Consider the following 12,856-nt stretch of genomic DNA (forward strand, 5'->3'; position numbering starts at 1 on the left):
AAGTGCAATTGATTTTTAGATACTTGAGGTTTTGGAGATTGGGATTTTTTATATACTTGAATATTGAAGAGATAGGTTAATTCAAATGAAAAGTAAATCATGAGAACTCTTTGACATTGCAAGCCAGCTCGGCTATTGCTATTTGTTGTGATGTGCCTAACTGAGTACATTGTGATGAATTTATAGCATAAGGCCAGAGCATCAACCAAACCTCAATATCGTAAGCTTAATATACATTGTTAACTCATTTTGTGACAACTTAAACTTTCGGGACTAGTAATTAATTGTCTAGGAATTAAAATTGTAAGCGATATCTATAAGTCAAATTCATAAATGCAAAGTATATGAAATCTAATTAGAGATGTGTATGCCTAATTATATTACTAACTATTGCTTTCCTTTATTCATTATTAACAAACTTATATTTTCTCATGTCATATTCTTTAGTTATGTATGTATGTATGTATGTATGTGTATCGATTTTATTATTGGCCTCAACTTGGATGCAGTGGTTTCAACTGATAACAGAGAGAGTACCATACTGGCAGCTCTAGAGCATGGTGCTACGCATTATATAGTGAAACCAGTTTGCTTTAGTGATGTGAGAAACCTCTGGCAATTTGTTGTGGGAGGCAATGAAGGAACAAGAAATCCTCACATTGTTGTTGAGCAGATAGGAAGTGTTTCGGGGGAATCTTCGTCATCCTCAAATGGGGATAGCAATTCCAAGAGGAAAAGACCATCACAGGGAGGGAAAGATTTTATATCTATCAAAAAGCACAAGGTCGAATGGACTTCTCAACTTCAGGCTCGGTTCTTGGAAGCCGTTTATTGTATAGGACTGGAAAGTAAGTAAGAGCTAGCTAGTTTGATTTGGTCATAGCTAGATTTTCCTTGGTAGTTAGTTAATTCTTTTTGGTGTGGTTTGATTTGGCTTAATTACTTGCTAATCAACTAACTTCTAGTGGTTATGGTTTTAAATTGATTTTCAATTTGTACAGAGGCTGTTCCGAAAAGAATTCTCGAGGTCATGAATGTGGAAGGATTGACCAGAGCAAACATCGCGAGTCATTTGCAGGTTTGTCTTTCTTAATGTCGAACCCAAAAGCTGTTAGTTGCACAGGTTCAATAAGTACGTAAACATAATATGAATTAGAAACTTAGCCTAATTAAAGTATGTGAGACTAGTACTAGTGAACAATTTTCGTGTGATTGCCCTCACACTTCATTAATAATCTATTTTTCCATTCAACAACCATCGATTGTGCATGAGATTTGGAGACTGGATATTATACGATTTATTTGGTGCTTTCGAAAATTCCTTAAATACTTAGAACATATGGACGCGATTAATGTTTCCCCCTTTTTTTTTCTTTTTCTTTTTTCAGAAATATCGAATGTTCTTAAGAAAAGTCGCAGGGAGAATTGCAGTAAGCAAATTGTCCGTGGACCTCCCCCAACACACCAGACGTCCATTGCTGGATAAAAAAATTCCAGGAAAGAAACCAGCCACACCGGACAAACCAATATCACTTAGAGACAATTTCGAGCTCTCAGTTAACCCTAATGCAAGCAACCTGAGTCTCCTAGGACGTCGTCCTAATGAACAAGAAGCTACCAGCAGCGAATTCCCACCTCAATCTGGATACATCACTGGACATCCATATCTACCATATGCTGCATCAAAATTTGCTAATCTGCCTTTGATGAGCAGCACACCAAATGCTTCGCAACCAGCTGCCAATTGCTCTGGATTTCAATCAAACAATGCTCAAGGAAATTTTTCCACCACCAATCCAAGCCCTAAGCTCATATATACAGATATTCCATATAGCTTCGGGAGAAACGGTACAAATAGAGTTCATATTGGTACCAATCCTGTGCAGATGTACCAACAAAAGGCTCAAGAAACCCCACAGCCTTTCACAACTACTGGAAATGGAAATTCCAATAATGATTCAAGGAATAGTTCTAATATTGTGATGACCTCCTACACCAACAACAGCTATGGTACTGGAATGCAAATGACTATTACTAGTACTGCCAGCGGAGGAAGGCTTGCTGGACACATGGCCCCAACTCAGACGGTGTTCAATAATGTAGACTGGGATTCAAATGGTGTCAATAATAATTGTGGTGATTTGGTGATCAATAATGGTACTCAAAATGATGATCAAAACAGGAATGTTCCACAAGTGGATAATGTGGTATTCGGTTATGATTTTTCCCAAAAGGAGTCTTCATCATCTCTTGGATTTTCTGGTTCTAGCAGCAGCCAATTCTCACCAATACTTGCTGAAGGAAATAATGCTGGACAAGGCAATGTTAATGTTTCAGAACTTGATCAAATAGTGCAACAATGTGGTGCTCTTTTCAGCTCTTCCAACAACAGCAGCCAAGTTACAGTAGTGCACAGTTCTTCTAGCTCCACTGAGATATCATCATCATACCAGAAAGACAATGATGATGCATTTGATCTTAGTGTTCTCCTTCTTAATGAACTTCGTTTGGAATCTATTAAAAATGATCAGGTATATGCTTGATTTTTTTTCATGTTACTGAGAAATTAGATTTCATGGTATGTGCTTCACAATTATCTTCTTTTTCGTGTGTAGGTAAAAGGAAAACAAGCCATCGATTCTGATAAAGACACTGATATTGACTTTGATCTCTTTTTGAATGAAAATCATTTTGGAACTGTTAATGATGATGATAAGGTATGCTTGAATTTTTTCTTGGTACTGAGAATTGAAAGATATAATTAAGCTTTTATTTTGACTTGATATATAATATTGGACATTAATAATTTTCGAATTGGTAATTATCTTCTGTCTATTTTTCTGTAGGGAAAGGGAAAACAAGTCATGAATTTTGATCCTAGTGCAAGTGTGGTCCAAGAGAGTTCTCCCTTAAACAAAGAATCCCTTGTCCAGGCATGCAAAGCATCACCTCATATATTAATGCATTTCATAGATGATTTTATTTACTTCATTTATTTGTTTTCTTTAGATGGTGGCTAATACAATTTCAATATTAAGCTCCTTGAATTACACTTCATTTAAATGTGAGTGTGTGGGTGTGTGTCATTGGTTTTCTAATAAGAATCATTGCTTAAATTGTTAATACTCTAAATGCAATTCAAATAAACTGTTCAATGTGATCGACGGTAGCAGCATAATGGAGACCTCGTGGACCTCGAGTTCGATGGATTGAATATGGCATCACCAGAAAATCTCTCTCTTGATGAAGTATGTTCATTATGCATATATTTATATTACATGTCGAGCACTAGTTAGTTTCTCATTGGTTAGGTTAAGCTCAAGTAGTTAACGAGGGTAGGAAATTGAGTTAGGATTCGGATATATTAAGGGTTCGATCACTTCGAATATAACCAGAGAAAAAAAAAAAAACACATATGTTCATATGGGTAGGTTAAGGTAAAAATTGAGGACTAGCTAGTCCCACACACTGGTTTAAAAGTGCCTAATGTCATTGTATTGAATTTGATCAAAGATATATTACTTTGATAAGTTCCCTTATATATAATTACTTAACATTCTTTTTTGTTTATTGCTGACAGGATTGGGAGAACATTGTGGAGTCATTATTCAAGTGAGGGATATGAGAGAGAGTGATAAATCCTGCATACTGTGATGAAAAGTGATCTGAAGCTTTTGATGGAAGAGATTAGAGAACTCGTAGTATATAAATAATAAGAATGGAGTTTGCTTAAACTCTTCATTCATCTTCTATAATTTGTAGTTTGAACTGTTGTTGAATGTTTCTTTTTCTAGAAGGCAACTAGCCAAGACTTAATTCGCAAACTTATTTGGTTTATAAATAATTATTAAAATGGCAGACATTTTAGCCAAAAATCTTGTATTTGTTTTCATATATTTTATTGTATTTTCTAGCTGTTTAATTATTTTCTTTTGAAGATCTAATCCTAACCATTTCAATAGGTTAAAAAGAGATCCATCATGTTAACCCCTTGTTTCTGCAGGGCTGAGAAATTGCTTATCCATCCTTCATTCTGGATGTGGAGTCCAGTCTATGGTTTCAAAGCCTAGCCTCTCTCAGGACAGTCTGATAACTTCTTGTAGTTTCTTGAATTTTCTTGAATGCTGAATGGTCACTCTAATATGATGCAGATATTTAAGCATCAAACCCAAAACTAAATGTAGTTGGGTTGAAAGGCCTAAGGCATTATAGTGTAGAGTCCTGGAGATTGGGGGACTAATTTTTTTAAAAATTTCAAACTTTCCTAATTGTCTGCAAGGGATAGGATGAGTGCTCCCAATGGATATAGTAGGCATTTCCTAATTGTCTGCAAGGGATACGATGAGTGCTCCCAATGGATATAGTAGGCAAGGGTAGATAGAGAGGATAGGAGAGATGAAACTGTAGAATGAGAGGAGTTATCTGGAACTTGAAGGTTATGAAATGAATAATGTTACTTGTACCACATTTTTATACCACAATTGCATATCACCTTATGTGTCAGCTTATGTGTTATTGCCATGTCAATTAAATAGCCAGCTATATTAAAATTTCTTTTTAACCCATCCATCGGAGGAAATTTTTACATCTAGAATAGAGGGAAGAGAGTATCTGAACTAGAGAAGTTTAGGAATTCATATGGAAACAATAGAAAGTAATTTTCTTAATTCAAGGTAGGGTCATTGTTTTGACTGGAGCCCTTTGACACTTCCCAGGAGTTGTCCACTTTACTTTGGTTCATAACAATAGATTAGTAAAATTTATTTAGATCTCTTTTGGTTCATATCAATATATTGAGAGATCTGGATTGTTGTTTGTGTGCCAAAGATGGAGGGAGTGGAGTGTAGTTGGAGCGGCTGTGGAGAGGCAAGCGTCAAACCCTAGGGTATTTTCTCGGTAGTTTTTGTTTTCGTTTTTTAATTTTTTGTTAATTAAAAATAATAAAAAGAAATAATAATTCAAATCACCTTAGATGATGTGGATGTCCACATTAACTGTCACATAAGATGGTATACAATTATAGTGTCGTAGACATTTTTTGTAAATTCAAAGGAGACAAAGGACTAAAAGGGGGAGTATCTTCATCCCATGATTTTGTTCCGAACTATAATTAGTTCTAACAACCTAAGAATTTAGTTTCATGTTTCTTGTGGGCAACATCTAATTTATAAACAAAACAATGTCCTTTCACTCAGACAAGCATTTCACATCACAATAATTGTTGGAATTTCGTAGTTCCATGTATAGGTGCTTGTAATTTTGGGTTGGCCTTTTTTGGTTTGGTAGACGTCGGTAGTCCACATTTGCAGCTTGTACAACTCAAACAACCGTGTGGAAGGCTACCTACTCTGTGTAGCTTGAATTTGGTCCAACCTATAGCAAGGGCGAAACTCATAATAAGAAGAAAAAAAAATGCAAGTGCTTGCCCGTTTTGACTTATTCACAAGTAGAATCGGGAAGACAACATGAATTCAATTTAGGCTTTAGTACTCCTCAAACAATAGTCAAATTCCACATTGCACTCCAAAAGTTACAATGACTCATATTGTCTCATTAACTCATATTTCACATCTCACTTTGTCCCTCATGGTTAAGTCTGTCATTAATTCCGTCAAAATTAATGGCATAGCTCATGTGTGATCCCTCTAACTTTTTTTCTGCAGCGTAGGAGCCATGCTAGCCGTTTTGAAAAAGTGTTTGAGGGAATTGACTATAGGAGTAAAGTGAGATATCAAACATCGATTAATGAAGCAATATGGGTCTTTGTGATTTTTGAGGGATCATTATGAGATTTGACCATAGAAAGAAGTACAACAATTAAGTTTTTAGTTTATTTAGTTACAGACTTCCTAGGAGCATTTTCCTCTGCTCAAGTAAAGAAATGAAAATAATTATGTGTTATAACACGAGAGTCATTAGATTTTGTCACCTAATTTATTCATCTGGTATTCAATTTAATTTAATTTTTTTCTACTCGCCTCATCGCTCTAGCGACTCTTGCTCTGAGCTCTTGGTTGAGCTCAAATATTTGATGCTTCTCTGCAATTTTTTCCCTGTAGTGGTCCAAAAAAGAAGTCTTAATAATTTAATCAACTTGTATATTCTGGTTAACAAGAATTCTTGAATATGTAGTCTTTTGCACATCAGCTTGTCATTAGTATGAGCTCTACACTCAAAATTAACTCATTTTATTGTGACTGATTTTTCACTTATAACTTGACAAGTTTTAATAAGAGCTTGCTCAGTATGTGACAGTAAATATCATGTATTTTGTACACAATTTTTTTCTTAGACCTTTGTTCAAACTATTAGGAATTGTTATAGAAGAAGTTGTCAGCTCAAGTTTTCGTTTTGATCAATTTCATTGACACATAGGTATCAAATGTCAATGTTTAGCCGTAGGATTCCTGAGAAGCAAATATGACAGTGCATGCCTTACCACCTCATTGGATGTGATCAAAACAAGTTGGGAAGTGTAGGGATGAACCTTGAGGTATAGTTTTGTCTTGTAATTATTTTTGTTATTATTTTCAATTGACTTTCAGTTGCCAATGTCATTTACTGTTTGTAGAATGATTGAGGGATTATAAAATTCTATATGTCATCTTAAATTCTATAAAATTCTATATGTAATTATTAGGTGGAAGATTATTTGCTTCATGTCCCAAATGAATTTGTAATTATTAAGTGGAAGATCAGGTCCTTGCCCTCCCTTGATAATTATGCAGTAATTGTTGCCTATATACTTTTTGAGCATCCATTTATTCATAGATTGTGTCGTGTGTGGTGGCAATTTTGTATCTCAGTTATATCATGGAATTCTTTATTTCTTGTTTTAGTTAGAGATTTGTGAAGATTTATTCTCATTTCAATTTTGTAATTTGGTTATATACAGATATAATGGTGTCTGAAGTGGCATTATATTAGGGCCCTAATGGAATTTTACACAATTTGCATCTTGATGTGGTAGATGAAGAAAGCTTTGGAGAGAGGAACACACCCATTTGTACGAGGACAATGCTAATGAAATTAGTGATGCTAGATATTATATAGTCGGAGCAATATGGATGGATTATATTCAAAGTCATTAATCTTAGAATTTATTTAGTCTAGAATATTTTAAATTAATATGTATTATTTAAGACTTGAAAATCAGTTGAGTTCAACGACCATATATGTATGGTATTAAAATATAGATTTTAAAATTAGTATGTATAATATAATTTCAATCATGTTTATCAATCGTATAAAAAAAATGTTTATCAATACCTTAATTCAACAAAAATGAAAAAAAAAAATTTATTTTCAGGAATTCAACCAAAAGAGTTTTCAAATTTTAAAAATTAAAAAATAGTTTTCAAGTTGTATACTAAACAAGTTTTTGAATATTGGATTTGAGAAGTCCTTATTTTTGAAAATAATCAAAGTTTTTGAGTTCCCTATTTAGATAGGATACCAAACGCCCTTGAATTTTCTGTTGAATTCAAAATTGACAAGGCACAACCGACAAAATCCAAGGGCGATTGCTTTGGGCCTCAGAATAAGGGGGCTAAAATTTCAGGCTCATATTACAAGTGTTTTCTTGAGAGTCAAGATACAATGGCTCAAGTAAAAATCACTGCAAATTCTTTAACAATACAATAGCATGCATGTGAAAAATAAAAAATGACCCTCATTTTTCTTTTCTTTTTCTGTTAAACCACTCAAATAAATAGAATACTCACAAATTATTACCAACTAGTCTTTGGTCGAATGGTATTCGCCTCAATTTAGTTGGAAGAGATTTGATCATGTTTGACTCACTTGAATAGCAACAACTATATATATACAGTTTTTCTCCCATCATAATGTCCGCACGTTATTATCGTGCACATGTCATTGTAAACATGGAAGGAATCAAGGGGTAATAGAAAATACATGGCGTCCACATGATTATAAAGTCCGGATGTCCCTAAAGGAGAATTTATATATATATATATATATATATATAGTGAGCTTCTATTGAGGGATTCCTCAAATAAGCTTATTAGGATTCACTTGTACAAGTTAGACATAACTTGTCCGTCCCTGAATAATAACATCTTGTATAAATCCAAAGGGACTTCAAACCATTCAAAGTGATCAAGGCAAATACAGCATGCCTAGCGGTTGGAAATAAATTTTAAAAACAGCACAAAATAACGTGGTGTGTGAACAACACAGCAATGAATAGGAAACAAATAAATAAGAAATATTAGACTTTAGACAATTCGGCATCTCACTCTCTATTTCCTTTCAGCTTCTGACCTTATTCCATTTCCACATGGATGGGATATTTTCCGTTATATAGAAATATATGTACAGAAAAATAAGTTTTCGTATTATTGGGAATATAAAGATAAGCTTTGACTAGTGATTAACAAGATGCTTAGCCATCACATCTATCATTATCGGATTAATTATAATTATTATTTTATTAAACTTAACCATATGATCTCACACACTCTCTTGCCACTATATTATTGGCCCAATCATTTTACCTTCTCTTTCATGACCACTTTTCCGTCAAATCATGGGTTAGAAAATTAGAAACTTGAGCATCTGAGAGATTTTTGTTTTATCATAATCTCTTGATCAGACTTTTCTCTTTTTTGAAGTTTTTTATGGTAAGGTTTAATGAGGTCACATTATAGCACCGCAGAATCCAGTATTTTTGACTTGTACTTGCTTTTGTTAGTCTGAGTAAAGTTCATCTACTTTATGAGGAAAAAATAAATAAAGATTAAGAAGTGTTAAACGGTTCATCTTCTTTATGAAGAAAAAATAAATAAATATTAAGAAGTGTTAACTGGTTCAAATCGATTAAAATACGGAAATTGAAAATGTTTGATTTTTTCTGAATTTAGAGATCAAAACAACTCTACGGAAGCCATTGAAAAAGAAAAATTCAAATTGGATTGGTTGATTTTGGAGGATTATAGACTGGGTTTTGAACCCTCCTAAGAAAATCAAAACAAAATTGTACATTTGAATGAACATATACTATTTATATATCACCTTAATGTCAAAACACTCAAGCTAAACCAATCGATTACAAGACCCAAAGATCAAAAATATAAGTCAAGTTTTCCCAACTCGATCCATCCATCCGATTGATCGGATGTTTTTAATTTAAGAATTAAATAAACTTTCCTCTATAAGATTTGAACTAAAAAAATACCAACAACCATTATTTTATTTTTTGGTCGAACTATCTATTTTGTCAAACTACGATGCTTATCAACCCTAATTTTCTATTACTCTGTCAAACTTTGATGATCAAACTCCAAATTTTTTTATTGACTCTGATCTGATTTTTCACCTGGACAGAGTGGTCAGCAATAAGGGCAGCTCAACGGCTGAGAGAAGAACATGTTGGCCTCGCAGTCCTCGCCGTGTGTTTTGTGAGCATGATTTGAAGCATGTAGAAAATTCATAGATGGTTGAAAAATGCTCGGCTTTTAATATCATAAAATTATTAGTAATTTTATAAAAAAAAATTCAGAAAAGTAATAAGCCATGCAAGTCTTGCGTTGCGCCCGCAACCTATGATGTGATGTATGTGTGTGATATATCTATTGCAATAGTGCCCAGCCTGTTTTAAAGTCAACTGCCCAAACGGTCGGCTATGTTTTGTGTATTTTGATATCTCATCTTCATGTTTATATTTAGTCTATTTTCGACCCCACAATTCACACAACTTTTCTTTGCCCCTTTGTTCTTGGAAAATAATCCACAATCTGAGGGAGGTGTAAACTTATTAGGGGTTGTTTGATAATTATTTTATTTTTTATTTTCATTTTTTTTGAAAAATGAAAACGGAAAACATGTTTGTAACAGATTTCATTTTTAGTTTTCAAAAAAGTGAAATCTAATTTTCAAAATTACCCTATTTATTAAAACAACTTGAAAGTGTTTTCTTTTTCTTTTTTTGGCACTCTTTTTCATTCATTAATTTTACATCACTACATAAGAAATGTACTCCAGTTACCAAAATTTGGTATTTGGGACCTCCCCAACTTGGACCACCCACTCGATTCTTGCATTTGGCCACGGACCCAATTCAAGCCTCGGAACATCCAAATCCAAAATTCACAAAAAATCATCTTAATTCCAAAAAATTCACTAAAAAATACTACGAACTCTTTGTAACATGCACTTTCATTCTAAAAAAAATTCATTTCAAAGTTCCACATAAAATTGAAAATTTAAAACTGAAATCAGTTACCACAACTTTTGTTCAGTTTCACTTTTTATTTTTTCTAAAAAGTGAAAGTAGTTACCAAACAAGTTTTTAGTTTTTAGAAAATTAAAATTAAAAACTAAAAACTGAAATGGTTATTTCAAAAATATTTGAACTTACCTTATTGGAAGTAATTTATTTTTGAGAACTAGCTAATCAGCCCACATTAGGTTTGTGAAAGAACCAAGGTGGATAAAATGAGGCCTAAGACCTAATCAGTCATTATAATGCTGGAACAAAACAACCATATCTGAAATAAAAAGATGTGATATTTTCATTCAATTTACTACCAGGAATCAGCCAATTTCATACTATATATATACATATATTTATTTGAATTTCTAAAAAAAATTATATGGGCTGTCAACTAATTAATTGGCTCAATATATACATCTAACCTGAGTGTGAAAAGTTATTTCTGCAACCACTATATTCAAATATATGAATGCCATAATTGGGAAGCAACAGATTTGTGACTGCATGACTTGGTTCAATTGGAAAGGATAAATTTACACCCAAAAAAAAAAATTAAATTAAATTAGGTTAGATAATCCACTTTTGCCTTTTTAGTTACCCATTTCTTTTAATTTCAATGTTTCCTGAAAGGGTTTAAATCTTAAACATGAACCCACCAAAGACATGATGCTACTTATACCATGTATTACCAAGCAAAAATAATGTTTCTTCCAGAGGTGCAGATCTCATATAATTATAGACTTTTGGATAAGAATGTAAAAAAAGAAAAAAAAATTGGGTCAGATGGGGAATAGACCAGACCTATGGTAGACTTTTGGTAGCAAAGAGGCTAATTAGACTTTAATAAACAAATTTAAAAAAACATTAAATAAATCAAAACAAAGAAACTTTCCTGTGCTTACTTGTAGATTTAATGATACAGCTAGCTACCAAATGCATATCCATATATTGACTTTGAATATTTTTTCCTTTTTTGGATTTCACACCCTCCTCCCTCTTACTTTATATGCGTGCAAAGCTTGGATGTTAATTTCATATCCCAAACTCTCCCTTTCATTTTGCAGTTTTTGTGCAGTGGATTTTGAGGTAGAGAGAAAAACACCTGCAGATCCGGCCATGGATTTTTCTCCATGCCACTTTAGATGTCCTATTTCCATGGAGCTCATGAAAGAGCCAGTCACCATCTCCACCGGGGTCACATACGAACGTAAGAACATAGAGAAGTGGTTCTTCACCTACAAGAAGAAAACATGCCCAGCTACAATGCAAAGCATTGAGAATTTCGGTATCATCCCAAATCACACCCTCAAGAGGCTCATCGTTTCATGGCAAAGTAATGAGGATTCTAAATCTTCTTGCTCATCACCATCTTCATCTCAATCTCAACCATGTCATTCCGCTAAACATGATGAAATACAAGCACTTCTCAGCACAATCGTGTCATCCCCATTCAAGGTAAATTCGATAAAGAAACTCCGATCCATCATCGAGATAGATGATGAGATGAAAGATGATTTTATTCAATCTAATGGAGTCGAAGTTCTTGTCCAAATCCTTGATCAAACTATCATGGAGAGCTCGGATTTCGTGACGTTTAGGGCTTGTGAGGAGGCCCTTTGTGTTCTTCAACAACTTCCTATATCAGAAGAAGGGAAGACATTTGAGTTGTTATCGAAACAAGAATCAACCAGATCAATGGCCATCATGCTTCAGCGGGGAAGCGCTGAGGCACGGCTACATACCGTTACCATATTTCGAAAGATGGCGAAAACCGAATATGATTGGAGCTTTATAGTACAAGATCAAGGTATAGATTTCTTCAAATCCTTGTTGGAGCTTGTTTCAGATGAAATATGTAGCAAAGCAAGTTCATGTGCCTTGGAAGTCTTGATTGAAATATTAAGAGCATCAAAGAAAAACAGGTTGAGGGCAATTGAAGCAGGTGCAGTTTGTGTCCTCATAGAGTTGCTGCAAGACTCCAACAGATCCAAATGTGAAAGAATGTTGCATTTGATAAAATTACTATGTGAGTGTGCTGAGGGAAGGCAGGCCTTGGTGGAGCATGGCATGGGCATTGTTGCCATTACCAAAAAAATGCTGCATGTTTCCAATGCTGCCACCAAGATTGGGGTGAAGATCATATGGCTGGTCTGTAATTTTCATCCAACTGAGAGGGTACTGGAGGAAATGTTGATGTATGGATCAGTGAAGAAGCTTCTGGCATTGTTGCACATGGATGGCAGATCTTCTACTAAAGATAAGGTGTTGAAGATCTTCAAGATGCATGGCAATTCATGGAAGCGGTACCCATGTTTCCCTTATGATTTGAAGGATTATTTGGGATTTGTGAATGATTCTAGCTAATAGAGTTTTTTTTTCTTTCTTTTTTTTCTTTTTTTGTATTAAATTACAAACACACAGCAGGATACAGTTTTCTCAAAAAAATTTGAACTGGTATTTAGTATTGGGAGATTATAAATTAATAATTTAGAATTTTATATGATTTGGATATTGGTTCATCGGTGGTAACACTACTATTATATTTTTTGTTCATCGGATAGAACCGCATGTGCTTTCTAAAATTATTTCCTTTTTTTTTTCCCATTATCGGGATGGGCA

General features: G+C 33.9%; 2 protein-coding genes across 2 annotated transcripts; both read left to right on the forward strand.

Annotated features, from left to right (window-relative positions):
• LOC18785986 (two-component response regulator ARR2) lies at positions 470-3,616 on the forward strand. Its single transcript, XM_020557327.1, has 6 exons — positions 470-848; positions 1,002-1,078; positions 1,389-2,531; positions 2,616-2,717; positions 2,847-2,933; positions 3,581-3,616. Exons 1-6 carry the CDS (start codon positions 470-472, stop codon positions 3,614-3,616), a joined length of 1,824 nt encoding a protein of 607 aa, XP_020412916.1.
• Positions 11,354-12,601, forward strand: LOC18786357 (E3 ubiquitin-protein ligase PUB23). The gene has a single exon (XM_007219020.2). The coding sequence runs from the start codon at positions 11,354-11,356 to the stop codon at positions 12,599-12,601; it is 1,248 nt and encodes a 415-aa protein (XP_007219082.2).

This window comes from Prunus persica, chromosome G2, assembly GCF_000346465.2.
Source record: "Prunus persica cultivar Lovell chromosome G2, Prunus_persica_NCBIv2, whole genome shotgun sequence".
Lineage (NCBI taxonomy): Eukaryota > Viridiplantae > Streptophyta > Magnoliopsida > Rosales > Rosaceae > Prunus > Prunus persica.